The sequence below is a fragment of the Bombina bombina genome, chromosome 7, assembly GCF_027579735.1.
Source record: "Bombina bombina isolate aBomBom1 chromosome 7, aBomBom1.pri, whole genome shotgun sequence".
Lineage (NCBI taxonomy): Eukaryota > Metazoa > Chordata > Amphibia > Anura > Bombinatoridae > Bombina > Bombina bombina.
In genome coordinates, this window is record NC_069505.1 from 577048648 (window position 1) to 577069914 (window position 21267).

The 21267-nt window shown below is 39.5% G+C and overlaps 1 protein-coding gene across 3 annotated transcripts in view; it reads right to left on the reverse strand.

Moving 5' to 3' along the window:
• Window positions 1–14201: 14201 nt before the first annotated feature.
• Window positions 14202–21267, reverse strand: part of PBX2 (PBX homeobox 2) — a 56073-nt gene continuing 49007 nt past the window's right edge. For 2 of the 3 annotated variants that reach the window (XM_053722006.1, XM_053722005.1), the window contains 4 exons: window positions 20151–20304; window positions 19627–19715; window positions 17921–18004; window positions 14202–16087 (listed from right to left, as the gene is read on the reverse strand). In XM_053722006.1, the coding sequence (XP_053577981.1) occupies window positions 15995–16087; window positions 17921–18004; window positions 19627–19715; window positions 20151–20304 (420 nt within the window). In that variant the 3' untranslated portion in view covers window positions 14202–15994. The remainder of the gene's footprint in view (window positions 16088–17920; window positions 18005–19626; window positions 19716–20150; window positions 20305–21267) is intronic. The other variant, XM_053722007.1, reaches the window with a different exon arrangement.

Below are 21267 nucleotides of genomic sequence, written 5' to 3' on the forward strand. Positions count from 1 at the left end.
CACAAAGCTAATAAGGGGATTGGAGAAATTAACCTATGAGGAGAGGCTAGCCAAACTGGGTCTGTTCTCTTTAGAAAAAAGGCGCTTGAGAGGTGACATGATTACTTTATATAAATATATTCAAGGCCCATATACAGAGATGGCAGAAGCTCTTTTTATTCCAAGAAAATTGGTTCTGACAAGAGGTCATAATTTAAGGTTGGAGGAAAGGAGATTTAATCTCCTGCAACGGAAACGTTTTTTCACTGTAAGAGCAATAAAATTGTGGAACTCATTACCAAAGGAGGTAGTGAATGCCAATACCATAGATACATTTAAAAATAGTCTGGATAAATTTCTGTATATAAACAAAATTCATGGATATGATTGCTAGTATTAAATGGGTCACATTTTAATGGGGTTATTTAAGCTTAACTGGAGCTTTTTGTAAGTATTTTAGATTTGTATAGGTTGAACTCGATGGACTTCAGTCTTTTTTCAACCTTATCTACTATGTTACTATGTTACTATGTATGTTACTATGTTACTATGTTACTATGTATGTTTAGGGGTTAATCCATTTATTATAGTAGCGGTGAGCTCCGGTCGGCAGATTAGGGGTTAATAAGTGTAGGTAGCTGGCGGCGACGTTGTGGGGGGCAGATTAGGGGTTAATAAATATAATATAGGGGTCGGCGGTGTTAGGGGCAGCAGATTAGGGGTACATAGGGATAATGTAAGTAGCGGCGGTTTACGGAGCGGCAGATTAGGGGTTAATAATATAATGCAGGGGTCAGCGATAGCGGGGGCGGCAGATTAGGGGTTAATAAGTGTAAGGTTAGGGGTGTTTAGACTCGGGGTACATGTTAGAGTGTTAGGTGCAGACGTAGGAAGTGTTTCCCCTTAGGAAACAATGGGGCGGCGTTAGGAGCTGAACGCTGCTTTTTTGCAGGTGTTAGGTTTTTTTTCAGCTCAAACTGCCCCATTGTTTCCTATGGGGGAATCGTGCACGAGCACGTTTTTGAGGCTGGCCGCGTCCGTAAGCAACTCTGGTATCGAGAGTTGAAGCTGCGTTAAATATGCTCTACGCTCCTTTTTTGGAGCCTAACGCAGCCTTTTTGTGGACTCTCAATACCAGAGTTATTTTTATGGTGCGGACAGAAAAACACGGGCGTTAGATTTTCGGCTCGTTACCGACAAAACTCCAAATCTAGCCGTTGGTTAACTCATAATAAGAAGGGATGTTTCCGATGTATAGGGTGCACTACGTGTCACTCCATGATCCCTGGAGCCACCTTTCGCCATCCGGACACGAACCGTAACTACAAGATACATCACTATCTCACTTGTACTACACCCTTTGTGGTCTATCTCATCAATTGCCCATGTGGGCTGTTCTACGTGGGAAAAACGGTTGACGACGCCCGCAACCGCATGGCCAACCATAGATCAGCGATTAGAGCTGCAATCTAGAAAGGGGGCAGTGACCAACCTGTAGCACACCATTTTGCAATCAGTGGACATAGTGTCCAGGACTTAAGATCATTGACCATGTACCTGTACCCCCAAGAGGAGGGGATAGACATCGGACATTACTACAACTAGAATCTAAATGGATGTACAAGTTGAATACACTACGCCCGAGGGGTCTCAATGTCAGCTTGGACTGGCATTGTTTTCTGTGAATCCAGGGGACCTATAACTCAGATGAGTCTATCAAGGGGATCCCAGATGGACATATATTGATCCCTGGACCAAACTTGAGTATTTGAGAGTCCATGACCCATTCTATATGCTCACTCCTTTAGATTTTTCTCCTTCTCTTTCCTTTTTTCTCTTTCCTTTTTTCTCTTGTACTTTGTTGTTTTAGTTTATTTTCAGGTGTTGAGTTTGGTCTTTCTCTTTCTCTTATGGTTTCGGTGTCTATCTTTGGAGGCTTTGTCTCTTCCTCTGCTGCTATTTCTGGGTTGTGTATCTCTATCTTTTGATGTATCTATATTTTATTTTACTTTTATTATGTTATTCATTTATTTATTTCTCTATTTATTTATTTTGTTATTCTTAAGTTTTGATCATATTTAGTATTATTTTATTATTCTTATTTTTATTTATTATTTTTATTTTTATTAATTTCTATTATTTATTTTTATTTTATTTATTTTATTTTTTAATTTTTATTTTTTTATTTTTTATTTTGTGTCCATTATTTTGTGTCTATTTCCTTGCTTGCCTGATTGTAATGGTTATTATCGTCTGGTGTAGTGATCCTTATATATGGCACATGTTAGACAGATTGTATTATGTTTATCTGGCTGATTTGATCTATTGACTTAGTATTATTTATATTGGATGGGGACTGTAAGCCAGCTACAACTACTGGCAATATAACCTTTCAAATCTTGATCAGCATCCGTTCTCTAATTGCAGTTGCTAGGATAACTAACCAGTATAAGGACATGCTGATTTTTTGAGGTGGCCATTATTGGGTCTAATGAGGAGCGGGTAACATTTTAGTTAGCACATTTTAGTTAGCTCTTTTTAGAGTGTAGCATAGACTGAGCGGTCACTATAAGGATTTCCCCTCTGGCGGATTTGTGTACTAGGTTGCTACGGCAACCAACCGCTGTGTAAGACATGGCGCGCAATGCTTGATGTATCAGGTTGCTATGGCAACTAACCGTGAATGTGAACCGACGTCAGAGCATGGCCGTGAGGAGTGTGTGTTTCTCACCTTACTCCAAGTAACCGCATACATCAAACAGGTAGCGTAACACTGAATAAATGGATAGAGTTGTAATCTCCTATTTTAGTAATATAGTTTAATAGTAAGCAAAGGGATGTCTTTGAAAAACTTGGTTACTGGGGTTGAACCCTAATACGGTTTCTGCTGTGTAAAGGTATCTATGTCCATCCAGGTTGTCTTTATCACGAGTAAATAGTTGATACTACACGTATCACAGTTTTGTTTACAGTTCACTTTAACCAGGGTGTTAAATATATAACAGATATATAATAGATTTACACTTAATTTTGTTGTGTGGTATATTTTCACTTATGTATGATGACAATAGTTTGACGCCATTATAATGAGCACACTATTAGAATTAATGCATTTATATTTTATTGCTCACATCTATTTGCTCTATATAATGATGTATTTGATTTATTTTATGCATACAGAGCTCCTTTGTTGTGTATTTTACACTAGGCTTTGGATAGCCAGTACTTGTTTATTGAGGATCACCATGACAACTGTTTTTTTAATTTTGGCGCAATTTTCTCACTGGGGGAGGGGCTAGTTGTGTTTAAATTTTCAGTTGAATGCAATTTTTGTTTGTCTGAGGAAGGGGAGTGTGTCCCCGAAACGTCGCGCTTGATTTATTAAAAATTCTTCAGAGACCAGAGAGTGCTTTCCATTATTCATATATTCATATACATCATATATACACACACCGATTGTCATTGGCTCCCCCATGTGTTCAGTTAGCAACCAGTAGTGCATTGCTGTGCTACCCCAACAAATGATACCAAGAGAATGAAGCAAATTTAATAGAAGTAAACTGGAAAGATTTTTAAAATTGTATGTTCTAACCAAATCATGAAATATATTTTTGGGGTTTTGTGTCCCTTTAAAGGGACACTGTTAAACTTTCATGATTCAGATAGAGCACACAATTTTCAGTAACTTTCCAATTCACTTCCATTATATAAATGTGCACAGTCTTTTTATATTTAAACTGAGGCACCAGATCCTACTGAGCATGTGCAAGATTCACAGAATATATGTATATGAATTTTGTGAATGGATGATGGCTGTCACATGATACAGTGAGAGGGAAAATAGAACTAGGTTTAAAATTTAACACAAATAAATCTACTGCTCATTTGAAATTCAAACCAAGTGCTTTTGTATCGTCTTTTTATTATGCATTTACCAGTTATGCTATTTTACTGTGTTTAGTGGCCCTTTAAAGGGACACTAAACTCAAAATGAAACTATCATGATTCAGATAGAGCATCAGATTTATGATACATTGTAATTGACTTCCATGATCAAATTGTGCAGTCTTTTATAATACACGCTTTTGAGGCACCAACTACTACTTAGCATAAGCAAAATATCACAATGTAAGAGTCTGTGATTGGCTGATGGTTGTCACATGATACAGTGAGGCCGGCAAATTGAATTATATTTTAAAATTTGTCAAAATTTTTTTTTTACAGGTCATTACATTGCATTGTCTTTTTATCATGCATGTATTGATTATGTAGTTCTACTGTATTTAATAGTACTTTAACCAACTTTTTTTGTAGGAGTTGTCTATATCAGCCAGTCAACAGTAGATACCTAGGTATAAATTGTGCTTCCGTTAAGTTTCACTTTAAACAGCTTTTTCGTAAAAGGACAAACAAGTTACTTTGTGATTCAGATAGAAGTACATTGGAAAGTTGTTTAAAATTGTATTCTCTATTATTAAATGTACTTTGTTTTCCTGTTATCCTTTGTTAAAAATAGGGTAAGTTCTGGAGTCTGCACGTGTCTGCAGCACTATAAACAGCAGTTTTGCAACAATGTTATACATTAGCAAGAGCAATCGATGGCAGCACTATTTCCTTTCATGTAGTAATAATGTTGTACATTAGCAAGATCACTAGAGGGCAGCACTATTTCCTGTCATGTAGTACTAATATTATACATTAGCAAGATCACTAGAGGGCAGCACTATTTCCTGTCATGTAGTACTAATATTATACATTAGCAAGAGCACTAGATGGCAGTACTATTTCCTGCCATGTAGTACTAATGTTATACATTAGAAAGAGCACTAGATGGCAGCACTATTTCCTGTCATGTAGTACTAATGTTATACATTAGCAAGAGCACTAGATGGCAGCACTATTTCCTGTTATGTAGTAATAATGTTATACATTAGCAAGAGCACTAGATGTCAGCACTATTTCCTGTCATGTAGTACTAATGTTATACATTAGCAAGAGCACTAGATGGCAGCACTATTTCCTGTCATGTAGTACTAATGTTATACATTAGCAAGAGCACTAGAGGGCAGCACTATTTCCTGTCAAGTAGTACTAATGTTATACAGTAGCAAGAGCACTAGATGGCAGCACTATTCCCTTTCATGTAGTACTAATGTTATACATTAGCAAGAGCACTAGATGGCAGCACTATTTCCTGTCATGTAGTACTAATGTTATACATTAACAAGAGCACTAGATGGCAGCACTATTTCCTGTCATGTAGTACTAATGTTATACATTAGCAAGAGCACTAGATGGCAGCACTATTTCCTGTCATGAAGTACTAATGTTATACTTTAGCAAGAGCACTAGATGGCAGCACTATTTCCTGTCATGTAACAAGAGCACTAGATGGCAGCACTATTTCCTGTCATGTAGTACTAATGTTATACATTAACAAGAGCACTAGATGGTAGCACTATTTCCTATCATGTAGTATTAATGTTATACATTAGCAAGAGCACTAGATGGCAGCACTATTTCCTGTCATGTAACAAGATCACTAGATGGCAGCACTATTTCCTGTCATGTAGTACTAATGTTATACATTAACAAGAGCACTAGATGGCAGCACTATTTCCTATCATGTAGTATTAATGTTATACATTAGCAAGAGCACTAGAGGGCAGCACTATTTCCTGTCATGTAGTACTAATGTTATACATTAGCAAGAGCACTAGATGACAGCACTATTTCCTGTCATGTAGTACTATTGTTATACATTAGCAAGAGCACTAGATGGCAGCACTATTTCCTGTCATGTAGTACTATTGTTATACATTAGCAAGAGCACTAGATGGCAGCACTATTTCCTGTCATGTAGTACTAATATTATACATTAGCAAGAGCACTAGAGGGCAGCACTATTTCCTGTCATGTAGTACTAATGTTATACATTAGCAAGAGCACTAGATGGCAGCACTATTTCCTGTCATGTAGTACTAATGTTATACATTAGCAAGAGTACTAGATGGCAGCACTATTTCCTGTTATGTAGTACTAATGTTATTCATTAGCAAGAACACTAGATGGCAGCACTATATCCTGTCATGTAGTATTAATGTTATACATTAGCAAGAGCACTAGATGGCAGCACTATTTCCTGTCATGTAGTACTATTGTTATACATTAGCAAGAGCACTAGAGGGCAGCACTATTTCTTGTCATGTAGTGGTTCAGACATGTGTACGCTACCTGTCTAGATGTCTCTTCAACAAGAAATAACTTGAGAATGAAGCAAATTTGATCATAAAAGTAAATTGGAAAGGATTTTAAAACTGTATTCTCTATCTGAATCTTGAAAGAAAATATTTGGTTTTCATGTCCCTTTAAAAGGAAATAAAAGTGCAAAATGAAAATGTTCTAATGAGCATTTTGTTATCCGTGGATAAACACAGTCTGCTCCAGTGCAGCAATGGGCTACAGGGAGATAGCTGAACACATCTGGTGAGCGAATAACAAGAGGCATGAGTGTAGCCACCAATCACCTAGCTAGCTCCCAGTAGGGCATTGCTGTTCCGGAGCCTACCTAGAGAACAAAATAAAAAGAATAATGGAAGTACTCTCTCCAAATCATGAAAACATATTTTTGAATTACATGTTTCTTTAGTCCTTTGTCATGCAAAAAAAATATTTTCAACATGTTAAACTGTTGCTCTGTCATACACATGATAGACTTAAAAGTGACAGTCTACACTAGAATTAGTATGGTTTAAAAAGATAGATAATCCCTTTATTACCCATTCCCCAGTTTTGCATAACCAACACGGTTCTATTAATATACATTTTACCTCTGTGATTAACTTGTATCTAAGCCTCTGCAAAGTGCCCCCTTATTTCAGTTCTTTTGACAGAATTGCATATTATCCAATCAGTGCTGACTCCTAGGTAACTTCACGGGCGTGAGCACAATTTTAATCTATTTGGCACACATGAACTAACACCCTCTAGTGGTGGAAAATTGTCAAAATGCATTCAGATAAGAGGCAACCTTTAAGGGCTTAGTAATTAACGTATGAGCCTTCCTAGGCTTAGCTTTCAACTAAGAATACCAAAAGAACAAAGCAAAATTGATGGTAAAATAAATTAGAAAGTTGCTTAAAATTGCATGCCCTATCTGAATCATGATAGTTTATTTTTGATGAAGACTGTCCCTTTAGTATCCTGAAAATAGTGAGTTATAAAGGCCGCTAATGTGGGTGTCAATTAGAATCACCAATGCAATTGCTCGCCATTAGAGACGTGCATTCGGCAGTTTAGTTTGCTGCCGAAGTAAGAGGCTTCTTGGGTATTCAGATTTTTTCAGTGCTGAATATCTTCTTGTGCAAGTGAATTACCATAAGATCTGTGCAAATCTAGATCTTAGTGTATCTCACTTGCACAAAAAGATATTTGGATCTTAAAAGAATTGCAAGTGTCTACTCGCCATTACCAATGCTGACATTTGAACACCCCATAATTGTCAGGCTTGGCATTTTATAGAGAACTACATTGATAGAAGAATTCCAATAACATACCACGACAAAAAAAAAAAATGAGTTAACTTTAAAAAAAAGTAAATAAATAATTGAAAAATATTGAGATTTTTTTTTAATTATTTGTTTTGCCTGAAATCATAAAAAGAACATAAAAACACCTTAAAGGGAAATGAAACCTAACATTTCTCCTGTTAAGTGTAGTCAGTCCACGGGTCATCCATTACTTATGGGATTATTTCTCCTCCCTAACAGGAAGTGCAAGAGGATCACCCAAGCAGAGCTGCTATATAGCTCCTCCCCTCTACGTCATATCCAGTCATTCTCTTGCACCTAACTAAAGATAGGACGTGTGAGAGGACTGTGGTGTGTTAAACTTAGTTTTTATTTCTTCAATCAAAAGTTTGTTATTTTAAACGGCACCGGAGTGTGTTGTATGTTCTCAGGCAGCATTAGAAGAAGAATCTGCCTGAGTTTTCTATGATCTTAGCGGTCGTAACTAAGATCCACTTGCTGTTCTCGGCCATTCTGAGGAGTGAGGTAACTTCAGAACAGGGGATAGCATGCAGGGCCCACCTGCATGGAGGTATGTGCAGTAAATTATTTTCTAAGGAATGGAATTGACTGAGAAAATACTGCTAATACCGATGTAATGTAAGTGCAGCCTTAAATGCAGTAGTAGCGACTGGTATCAGGCTGATATGTATGTATGTATGTATGTATGTATACTCTGAGGTATTTCTGGGGAATGGAATTTCACTAAGAAAATACTGTCAATATTAAAGTAATATTTGAGACTGCAGTGAAAGCGACTAGCAGCAGGCTTATTAATAACACTTCATAATTTTCAATTTTAAAACGTTTACTGGCATGTTAATCGATTTTTCTGAGGTACTTGGTGATAAAACTTTATGGGCATGATTTTTACCACATGGCTGTCGTTTTTTTTTCTGCATAAAAACAGTTTACTGAGCTTCCCCACTGTTGTAATATGAGTGGGAGGGGCCTATTTTAGCGCTTTATTGCGCAGTAAAAATTTAGTCACAGTCTTCCTATTTCTTCCTCCATGATCCAGGACGTCTCTACAGAGCCCAGGGGTCTCCAAAACTAGTTTTGAGGGAGGTAATCAGTCACAGCAGACCTGTGACAGTGTGTTTGACTGTGATAAAAACGTTTATTATTTCAACTGTTATCTGTTTTGGGTATTAAGGGGTTAATCATCCTTTTGCTGGTGGGTGCAATCCTCTGCTAACTTTATACATTTTCTGTTAAAATTTGGTTGTTTTAACATATTTGGTTCATTGTTAATTCAACTGTGTCACATTTTTATGTTTCTTAAAGGCGCAGTAGCGTTTTTTATATAGCTTGTAAATTTATTTAAAAGTTTTTTCCAAGCTTGCTAGTGTTATTGCTAGTCTGTTTAAACATGTCTGACACAGATGAATCTGTTTGTTCACTATGTTTAAAGGCCAATGTGGAGCCCAATAGAAATTTGTGCACTCAATGTATAGATGTTACTTTGAATAAAAGTCAAACTTTATATGTTAAAAAAATATCACCAGACAACAAGGGGGAAGTTATGCCGACTAACTCTCCTCACGTGTCAGTACCTTCGCCTCCCGCTCAGGAGGTGCGTGATATTATGGCGCCAAGTACATCAGGGCGGCCCATACAAATCACTTTGCAAGACATGGCTAATGTTATGACTGAAGTACTATCTAAATTGCCAGAATTAAGAGGTAAACGCGATCACTCTGGGGTAAGAACAGAGTGCGCTGATAATAGTAGAGCCATGTCTGATACTGCGTCACAATTTGCAGAACATGAGGACGGAGAGCTTCATTCTGTGGGTGACGGATCTGATCCAAGTAAACTGGATTCAGAGATTTCAAATTTTAAATTTAAGCTTGAGAACCTCCGTGTATTACTAGGGGAGGTATTAGCGGCTCTGAATGATTGTAACACGGTTGCAATTCCAGAGAAAGTATGTAGGCTGGATAAATATTTTGTGGTACCGGCGTGTACTGACGTTTTTCTTATACCTAAAAGGCTTACAGAAATTGTTAACAAGGAGTGGGATAGACCCGGTGTGCCCTTTTCACCCCCTCCTATATTTAGAAAAATGTTTCCAATAGACGCCACCACACGGGACCTATGGCAGACGGTCCCTAAGGTGGAGGGAGCAGTTTCTACTCTGGCTAAGCGCACCACTATCCCGGTGGAGGATAGCTGTGCTTTTTCAGATCCAATGGATAAAAAGTTAGAGGGTTACCTTAAGAAAATGTTTGTTCAGCAAGGTTTTATATTACAACCCCTTGCATGCATCGCGCCTGTCACTGCTGCGGCGGCATTCTGGTTTGAGTCTCTGGAAGAGACCCTTAGCACAGCTCCATTGGATGAGATTATGAACAAGCTTAAAGCCCTTAAGCTAGCTAATTCATTTATTTCTGATGCCGTAGTACACTTAACCAAACTTACGGCTAAGAACTCCGGATTGGCCATTCAAGCGCGCAGAGCGCTGTGGCTTGAATCCTGGTCAGCTGATGTGACTTCTAAATCTAAATTGCTTAATATTCCTTTCAAAGGGCAGACATTATTCGGGCCCGGCTTGAAAGAAATTATCGCTGACATTACTGGAGGTAAGGGCCATGCCCTGCCTCAAGACAGGGCCAAACCAAAGGCTAAACAGTCTAATTTTCGTGCCTTTCGTAATTTCAAGGCAGGAGCAGCATCAACTTCCTCCGCTCCAAGACAGGAAGGAACTGTTGCTCGCTACAGACAGGGCTGGAAACCTAACCAGTCCTGGAACAAGGGCAAGCAGGCCAGAAAACCTGCTGCTGCCCCTAAGACAGCATGAAGTGAGGGCCCCCGATCCGGAAACGGATATAGTGGGGGGCAGACTTTCTCTCTTTGCCCAGGCTTGGGCAAGAGATGTCCAGGATCCCTGGGCGTTGGAAATCATATCTCAGGGATATCTTCTGGACTTCAAAGCTTCTCCTCCACAAGGGAGATTTCATCTTTCAAGGTTATCAGCAAACCAGATAAAGAAAGAGGCGTTTCTACGCTGTGTACAAGACCTCTTACTAATGGGAGTGATCCACCCAGTTCCGCGGTCGGAACACGGGCAAGGATTCTATTCAAATCTGTTTGTGGTTCCCAAAAAAGAGGGAACCTTCAGACCAATCTTGGACTTAAAAATCCTAAACAAATTCCTAAGAGTTCCATCGTTCAAAATGGAAACTATTCGAACCATCTTACCCATGATCCAAGAGGGTCAGTACATGACCACAGTGGATTTAAAGGATGCCTACCTTCACATACCGATTCACAAGGATCATTACCGGTATCTAAGATTTGCCTTCCTAAACAGGCATTACCAGTTTGTAGCTCTTCCCTTCGGGTTAGCTATGGCTCCAAGAATCTTTACAAAGGTTCTGGGCTCTCTTCTGGCGGTACTAAGACCGCGAGGCATAGCGGTAGCTCCGTACCTAGACGACATTCTGATACAAGCGTCAAGTTTCCAAACTGCCAAGTCTCATACAGAGTTAGTTCTGGCATTTCTAAGGTCGCATGGGTGGAAGGTGAACGTAGAAAAGAGTTCTCTATTGCCACTCACAAGAGTTCCCTTTCTAGGGACTCTTATAGATTCTGTAGAAATGAAAATTTACCTGACGGAGGACAGGTTATCAAAACTTCTAAATGCTTGCCGTGTCCTTCATTCCATTCCACACCCGTCAGTGGCTCAGTGCATGGAGGTAATCGGCTTAATGGTAGCGGCAATGGACATAGTACCATTTGCGCGCCTGCATCTCAGACCGCTGCAATTGTGCATGCTAAGTCAGTGGAATGGGGATTATTCAGATTTGTCCCCTCTGCTAAATCTGGATCAAGAGACCAGAGATTCTCTTCTATGGTGGCTTTCTCGGCCACATCTGTCCAAGGGGATGCCCTTCCGCAGGCCAGATTGGACGATTGTAACAACAGACGCCAGCCTTCTAGGTTGGGGCGCAGTCTGGAATTCCCTGAAGGCTCAGGGATCATGGACTCAGGAGGAGAGACTCCTTCCAATAAACATTCTGGAATTAAGAGCAATTTTCAATGCTCTTCTTGCTTGGCCTCAGTTAGCAACTCTGAGGTTCATCAGGTTTCAGTCGGACAACATCACGACTGTGGCTTACATCAACCATCAAGGAGGAACAAGGAGTTCCCTAGCGATGATGGAAGTCTCAAAGATAATTCGCTGGGCAGAGTCTCACTCTTGCCACCTGTCAGCGATCCACATCCCAGGCGTGGAGAACTGGGAGGCGGATTTTCTAAGTCGCCAGACCTTTCATCCGGGGGAGTGGGAACTTCATCCGGAGGTGTTTGCCCAACTGCTTCATCATTGGGGCAAACCAGATCTGGATCTCATGGCGTCTCGCCAGAACGCCAAGCTTCCTTGTTACGGATCCAGGTCCAGGGACCCGGGAGCGGTGCTGATAGATGCTCTGACAGCACCTTGGGTCTTCAACATGGCTTTTGTGTTTCCACCTTTCCCGATGCTTCCTCGATTGATTGCCAGGATCAAACAGGAGAGAGCATCGGTGATTCTAATAGAGCCTGCGTGGCCACGCAGGACCTGGTATGCAGATCTAGTGGACATGTCGTCCTGTCCACCATGGTCTCTGCCTCTGAGACAGGACCTTCTGATTCAGGGTCCTTTCAAACATCCAAATCTAATTTCTCTGAGGCTGACTGCATGGAGATTGAACGCTTGATTCTATCAAAGCGTGGATTCTCGGAGTCAGTGATTGATACCTTAATACAGGCTAGGAAACCTGTTACCAGGAAAATTTACCATAAAATATGGCGTAAATACTTATATTGGTGCGAATCTAAGAGTTACTCATGGAGTAAGGTTAGGATTCCTAGGATATTGTCTTTTCTACAAGAGGGTTTAGAAAAGGGTTTATCTGCTAGTTCATTAAAGGGACAGATTTCAGCTCTGTCTATCCTTTTACACAAACGTCTGGCAGAAGTTCCAGACGTTCAGGATTTTTGTCAGGCTTTGGCTAGGATTAAGCCTGTGTTTAAGACTGTTGCTCCGCCGTGGAGCTTAAACTTAGTTCTTAACGTTCTGCAAGGTGTTCCGTTTGAACCCCTTCATTCCATCGATATCAAGCTGTTATCTTGGAAAGTTCTGTTTTTAATGGCTATTTCCTCGGCTCGAAGAGTCTCTGAGTTATCGGCCTTACATTGTGATTCTCCTTATCTGATTTTTCATTCAGACAAGGTAGTTCTGCGTACTAAACCTGGGTTCTTACCTAAGGTAGTCACTAACAAGAATATCAATCAAGAGATTGTTGTTCCATCATTGTGCCCTAACCCTTCTTCAAAGAAGGAACGACTTTTGCACAATCTGGACGTCGTCCGTGCCCTGAAATTTTATTTGCAGGCAACTAAAGATTTTCGTCAAACTTCTTCCCTGTTTGTCGTTTATTCTGGACAGAGGAGAGGTCAAAAAGCTTCGGCTACCTCTCTCTCTTTTTGGCTTCGTAGCATAATACGTTTAGCCTATGAGACTGCTGGACAGCAGCCTCCTGAAAGGATTACAGCTCATTCTACTAGAGCTGTGGCTTCCACTTGGGCCTTTAAGAATGAGGCCTCTGTTGAACAGATTTGCAAGGCTGCAACTTGGTCTTCACTTCACACTTTTTCAAAATTTTACAAATTTGACACTTTTGCTTCTTCGGAGGCTGTTTTTGGGAGAAAGGTTCTACAGGCAGTGGTTCCTTCCGTGTAAAGATCCTGCCTGTCCCTCCCGTCATCCGTGTACTTTTAGCTTTGGTATTGGTATCCCATAAGTAATGGATGACCCGTGGACTGACTACACTTAACAGGAGAAAATATAATTTATGCTTACCTGATAAATTCATTTCTCCTGTAGTGTAGTTAGTCCACGGCCCGCCCTGTTTTTACGGCAGGTCTAAATTTTAATTAAACTCCAGTCACCACTGCACCCTATAGTTTCTCCTTTCTCGTATGGTTTCGGTCGAATGACTGGATATGACGTAGAGGGGAGGAGCTATATAGCAGCTCTGCTTGGGTGATCCTCTTGCACTTCCTGTTAGGGAGGAGATATAATCCCATAAGTAATGGATGACCCGTGGACTGACTACACTACAGGAGAAATGAATTTATCAGGTAAGCATAAATTATATTTTTTCTTTTGTGATTCCGACAGTGCATATTAATTTAAACAACTTTCCAATTTACTTGTGTTATCTAATTTGCTTCATTCTCTTAGTATCTTTTGTTGAAGAAGCAGCAATGCACCTCTGGAGGCCAGCTGAGCACATCAGTGAGCCAATAAAATGACACATATATGCAGCCACCAATCAGCAGCTCCTGAGCCTGCCTAGGTATCCTTTTAAACAAAGCAAATTAGATTATAGAAGTAAATTGTAGAGTTGTTTAAATATCACATTCTCTGATTCATGAAAGAAAACATTCAGGTTTTATGCCCCTTTACATCAACACAGGTACAAGAATCATGGAAAAGGAAGTGTGGACATAAAGAGTGATTTTTTTTTTTTTTTTTTTTTTAAAGAGGACAGGAAAGATAGCGAACATAAAAGAATGAAGAAGAAAAGAAAAAAAGAAGAAGAGGGAAACCCATATTTATTAAGATCCTGATTGGGGAGAATAAAGGAGACCCAGAAACAATGCTTCAGTGATTTGTTTTAATAAGTGTGAAAGAAAAAAAAACTGTTTCTAAGAACCAAAAAATAACAATCCAAAAAACAGTAAAATCCCCACAAAAATAGGGAGCGAAAGAAAAGTATCATAATAATAATAATAATAATAATACACACAATAACATATCATCTCCAGACACACAGCTCGTCATATCCTTAAATCCAGCATTTGGAGCTGCTGACTATAAGAAGAAGAGGCCAAGAGTATGTGCTCATATATGTAAAGATGTGTATACATATCTGTGTGTGCATAGGTAAATACGTACCTGTGTGTAATATATATATATATATATTATATATATATGCACACTTATTTGCATACACAACTAATATATATATATACACAACTTGTGTAGCCTTCCTCCCCCCACAATCCCTGTAACTTTCTCTCCACCATCAAAAAAAAAATTAAAAATAATAAACCTCCCGCAAAGAAAAAAACAAACAAACCCTAAAACGCAAAGATCAAAAAAAAAAAAAAAAGAAAAAATCCATCCCTATTCATAACCCAGCACCCTGAAGGAAAAAAAAGGGAGAGTGGAGGGGGTGAAATTGGGGGTCAAAGGCCAAGGGAGAGAAAATCGCCTCCTCGGATACAGCACTGTCGACCCCCCCATACCACCCTCACCGTGCAGGGGTGAGAGAGATATATATATATATATTTGTATTCCCTTCGGAGGTAGTCAAACTTGCGAATGCGTGAACAAAAAAAAAAAAAAAAAAAATCTCAGTAAAGGAAGGAAATAAAAAAAAAAAAAAAAAAAGTTTTCTCTATTGGTTATGTGAGCCGCTATGAGGTAATAACGCTGTTCTTTGATTGGCTGAGCCTCAAAGGTTTTGGGTAGACTCCGGAGAGTGGAAGTAAGGAGATTTTTAGTCTTTCATCTAAACTCTTTGTTACCACAATTTTTACAAAAAAAAAATTTCAATCGTCATTCTTCTCCACTTCTTTGTGTTCTATACTCCCATCTTCCTCTTTTCTCCTCCTCCTTTGGTGTCTTAGAGCCACTCTTCATCTCTCATTCTCCCTTGTCCAACTCCTCAATCCCCGCTCTTAGAACTCCTTTCTCTCCTACCCCACTTCTTCGGTTATCCTTGTCATCCCTCCTCCTTATTCCTCTCGTTGCTTTCCTCCTCTCTTTCAGTCATTTGTTTTTTCTTTCTGGCACATGCCTCCTCTCTCCCTTTCTTGGCCTTGACCTCACTTCCCCCCCCCCCCATTCTTAAGTGAAACACTGTTTTCTGTCCTTGTTAGAGGTACGTTGACGACATCTGACATTCAGTGCACCCTGTAATGCAGTTTCTGATAATAAAAACACATTGTGACAGAGAAATGAGAGTATATTTTATCTATTCTCCATTAATGCATTTTCTTTAATCTTCTGTAAATCTGCTGTTGGTGGCCATCTTTCATTTGGCCATTGGATGGAAGCAATAAATCTCCACTGTTATGTCTTTTCTAAAAGTGGACACATAGAAATAGGGAGGTAATGAACTTTGTCCTTAACATTTCCCTTAAATCATAATCATTGTCTCCATAATGTCTGTACATCAGCCATCTTTAATACAGGCAACGCCAGAGAGGCCATTATTTACGAAGTAAAAGGGGAGAATGATACTTAAAAAAAAAAAAAAAAAAAAAAGAGAGAGTGAGGTCCTCCACAACTTTATAGTCCCAGATTTTAAAGCAAGTATGGGGTTTCAGTCAATTAGGAGATATTGGTTTCATGGAGAGAGGAGGGGATGCAGAGAGGAGGAGAGGGCTCAGTTTGAAGTGTCAGAGTGTACACTGCCTGGTCCTTCTGTAGGAGAGGTGACAGAAGAAGGGGTGACAGCTTCCTGCCACCCTCCATTAGCCTGTAAGAGACAACAACAAGAAATTCAAAATGCTATTGGCGATTTAGAAAAGGAACAGCAACACATTAGAAAAAAAGAGTTAAAAACCAAGATGCTTTATAATATTTCAAAAGCTAATCCTTTGCAATGTTGCTTAGATGCCCAATATACAAGGGTTGCTCCCTTAGTATGGTATGTTCTCTCATTCCATCAAAAGTACATGAACGGTTGCGTATATACCGTCTGAATGAAATCAACAGCAGAATTCTATCCTCTTCTAGATGCTACCAGAATACAATAATATACATGTGTAGCTAATGCTATCTTTTTGGCAGGAATCCCAATTAGCTCTTTTAGCCCCTATTTAGAGGGGAACTTGTGCGTATTAATGACCAAGAGTGGCTTATCCATATAGTTCTGGGTTAGGCAGCGGTTTTGTCAACTGTTCTCCAACTACCTATTACTCTAAGGCCAAACTAATATCCTATAAAGTTTATAGTTGGCTGCTTTTATAATATCCTTGTAATGTCATACATGAAAAAGTATTAAGAGGCTGACCTGATTGATTTTTTTCACAAAAGTTGTAGTTTTGTTTATATGAAACACTCTTGTTTATAATATTTGGAACCGATACCCAAATGTTAAAGCACGTGTAAGCGATGCAGCATAGATGTAAACAACTGACTAGAAAATATAATCTAAACATCTCTATGTAAAAAAGAAAGATATTTTACCTCAAAATGTTTCTCAGTAGCCACATCCCATTGTAAAAGGACTTTAAGAAGCCAATCAGTATGTTAGTCTCTGGACTTACAAGGGATTGTGCATCTGGCACGTGCAGGCACAGTCATGTTATTTCCATGCTCAGTTTAAAGTGAATGTCAATTTAGATGAATTGGTGTCCGGTTTTTAATAATCCTATTAAAAACAAGGGCACTTTATTTCATTAAACTTTACATTTCACTTGTTTTCTTCAAATACTTACCTTTTAATCTTCACAGCTGCTCCAGCGCTTCCCCCGGCCGTTGGAAGCCTATTCATACGTCAGAAATGATGAATCCGGCTTCCTCCAATCACGTCTTCCCTCCGGGGGAATCTTGGCCTGAGGCAACGCCGTGATCAGAGAAACCCGGAGTCGTCATTTTGGACCTGCGAAGAGGGCTTACGACGGGCGGAGAAAGCGCTGCAGCAGCTGTCAGAATGAAAAGGTAAGTATTTAAAGAAAACGAGTGAAATGTAAATTTTGATGAATTAAAGTGCCCTTGTTTTTAATAAAAGATTATTAAAAACCGGGCTCCAATTCATCTAAATTTGACATTCAATTTAAGGATGTATTCTATGAAATCTCATGAGATTGCAGTAAAGCAAAGTGGGACCTCAGCACTGCAAAGCTGATCATCTATTTTCTCTTTTTCAACATGCAGCTGGATAGTAGTTGAAGGATAACAGTTCACAGACCACTTACTCTTGTAAGCTGTAGACATTTCAAGGTAAAATATCTTCCTTTTTTACATGTTCATGTGATATTTTCTTGTGATTTAACATATGGGTATTATGTCCCTTTAACAGTGTTATAAGATGAAGTCAAATTCCTGGGCTCATGCAGAACCCACTGTTTAGCTTACCTTTTATATCCTCTCAAATGTACCCCTGATATACTCTGGTGATATGGGGCACTTTGATTTGAATGGTTTTCAAATGAGATATGGTTTAGTTTGGTTTCCTTTTATATATTACTTGTACATTGATGAGTATAATATGTTCTTTGTGTTTATTGTAGATCATATTATGTTCAATAAACCATAAAAAAGTAAAAATAAATTAAATATACACGTGTATCAAAGCAGCTCATACCCGAATCTCCCGCGGACTGTACATCTGACTTGCTGACAAGCTGTCACTGTAACCAGGACCCATCGTGTGACGAAGGGATTCCACCTGAGATAAAGAGGGAGAGCGCAGGATGAGGGGAGAGAGAGGGAGAGCGGGTAGAATATAGAGTAGGAAAAACAAAAACACAACAAAAAACAAGCAAAGAAAAAAAAAAAGAACCAGAGCGATGGGAAGAGGGAAAGGAAAGAAGCCACATTTAACAGAGAGAATCATAAAGGAGAAAAATAAAAGCAAGGCAAAAGGGAATAAAGAAGAAGATAGTGGTTCAGGGTAGCGCAGTAAGGAGAGCGACGTCATAAGGCAACAACACAAGGTAAAGAACAATTGGGAAGGAGAAAGAAGTTAGGTATCTCACAAAGAAAGAGAGGAATGATGATAGTGGTTAGAAGGCAGCAGAGGATAAATTAGAGAGTTTAAAACATGAGACAGAAGCGAGAGGGAGTTAGGAAAGAGGAGAACAAAGATTGAAAGAATAGGGGAGATGATTAGCATAAAAGAAAAGAATGGGAAATAGAAAACAAGTTGGAGTGAGAAAGATGAAAAGAAGAGAAAGAACGAAGGAGGAAAGAAACAGTGGGGGAGAAGGAGAAACAAAATGAAAGATAAAGAGCAGGAGCAAAAAGAAAGGGTGACAAAAATTAATTAGTAAGTCAAGATTTGGAAGAGGTAAGTGAAACCGGTCCTGAAGAGATAAGGTGGTGGCTAAAAAAAGGTATGATGAGATTGACTTTAAAGGAACATTAAATACTAAATACATTTTATAAGCATAGTATTAAGGTTATTCCCAGCCTCTCTCTAGTCATGGGTGCCGCCATGTTGAAATCTAGTTTTTACTGCATTCCAGTGCTTACATGTTTGCACACGTGCAACATCTCTCCTTCAGATACCTGCAGCGTAATTTGGGTTCCAAAATGGCGGCAACCACAATTAGAAGGAGGCACATCAAATGTATTTAGTGTTTACTGTCACTTTAAGGTGAAGATAGAAGAAATCTGAATAGAGAAGGTGGGACAAGAGAGAAAATGTAGAACAAAAGTGGAACAAAAAAAAAAAAAAAAAGATGAGGAAAGAGGTTGAGGATGTCTGAAAAATGTACAAAGGAAAGTGGGAAAAAAAAGATCACTAGAAAAAAGAATTATAGTGAAAGAAGAAATTAAGAACATCAAGCAAAGTAAAAAAGAGTGGGGAAAAATGGTGGCAGCAGCTGGACAATGATGACAAAGGGTTAAGAGCTATGGAAGGGTTGTGTAAAAGGAAGAGAAAAGATTTACAGAGAAAGGAGGAGAGGATACAGGAATAAAAAAGGAGGAAGGCGTATGGGTGGCGAGGACAGAGATTGAAAACTAGCTAATACAGGAGGTCGATGCGAGAGGTAAACAGAGAGGGTGGGGCATACTTGTGAATAGAGAATGGATGAAGAGACCAACGAATGGGGAGACCAACATGGGATGAGAACAAAGGTTAGGAGAGAACATGGATGATGAAACTAGAAAAGAAGAGGGGGGAGGGAAACTTAAGAGAGGGGGAAATTGAAAGAGGTTTGTGGCGCATGGTTGAGGTAATAGTCAATGAGGGAGGTGTTAAGTGAACATGGATGGAATGAAATGAGTGAGGACATGAAAAAGAAACAGCATGAATGGCAGCAAAGAGGAGAGGCAGAAACTGACCTGTGAGGGGGGATAAGAGTCTCCGTTTAACCCCTGCATCGCCATGAACATATCATTAGATCCAGACAGATTGAATGAGCCACCAGAACCTGAGATAAAGAGAAATAGAGAAAGGGAGAGCGGTAGCAAGAGAAGAAGGGATGGAGAAGAAAGAAAAAGAGATAAGATGTAGGAGTTTGAGGGAGTAAGGGACGAAAAATGGAAACCAAGCATAGTATTAAGAGGAAAATAGCGCAAGAAAAGCAGGTGTGACACAGAAGCAGAATAAGAAAACAGAGTTGTGGGGAGGGGCAGAGAGAGTGGGAAAGGTAGGGAAGGGTAAAGGGCAGGAGGGAAACAAAAAAGAGGAAGAAAGTAGAGTGGTTAGGTGGGGTAGCTGCCCGTGCAGATGTAGAAGGTGAAGTAACTGATCTAGATCCAAGGGGTGTTGATTAACTGTGGGGGGGAAACCTCTGGAAATAGGGATGGCAGCCCTGGTGCTAAGAATCGTTAGTAGGTCAGTTAGTGCACAGAAGTTTAGGTACCTGCAGAAGTAGGTGTTGTTGGCGAATTGGCCCCACTGTGGCCTCCCTGGGTCACAGTAACGGCTGTCTTCACGGCATAGATATTTGCCTCCTCCTGGAATTTCCCAATGTTTTTTTTGTACCGGATTCTCTTGTTACCGAACCAGTTTGAGACCTGGAACCAGAAGGATAGTCTGGAGTAAAAAAAAAACACAAAAGGGGCCAAATACATGCCTACAAATAAACCATGTGCACATTGACATGTTCAAACAGATGCAACCAAACAACACATCCGCTAAAAATGCATTATGTTATGTTAAAGATTGGGATTATCCTATAAATAACATATTACAAAAACACTGGGATGTCCCAAAGAACATTAAGAGACCACCTGGAAGAAACTCCTAGCTACTTTAACAGAGGAGCGAAACGCGCAATAGGACGCTTTGGTCTGCAGCAACCAACCCTCGGTGGGAACCCCCCACAGATTTTTTTCCCAGCTAGGCTCACACTTACTGAGCATAACACGATTTCCTTGAGGAGTACAAGCACACAGATAACAAGTACCGAGATATAGACTGGTGGAGTCGGAGGACACTGCGACAGCAGTCTCCCTGTGTGCTTTTACTCCTCATGTGTGAACTGTCTATTGCTCTCCTCGGGAGCTCATGGGGATATTGTCTACCTACAAGCTGGGTTAAGTATTGCTTGATGAATTGGGAAATGACCGATGTACTTAGTGCAACCACCTTTTTGTAAGGAATACTGTTTCAGTTTTGTAAGATCTCTCTTGTGGTGCACCAAATGACTTAAGTAGCCGGCTACATCTATTGCTGTGAGGGGCCCATTAGGGAAGATTTTTAATTAGATATGTGTTATTCATGAAAGGTATTTTTGATATTAAATATATTGTGCTATAGCTGTCTAATAACCCTTAAAGATTTTTTTATTTCATAGCTGAGTGCAGTATCCTCGCCTTTTGAGTTTACCTCATTTGGAACATTAACTTTCTCTTTTTCTAATTGGTTATAAATGATTTCTCTCTAGTTTGCACCTGCTGGATTATATCATTTATTTTTCATTAATCGAGAAGGGTGAGCAATTCCAGTTTTATACTTTCCATTAAGAGATCAGCTGA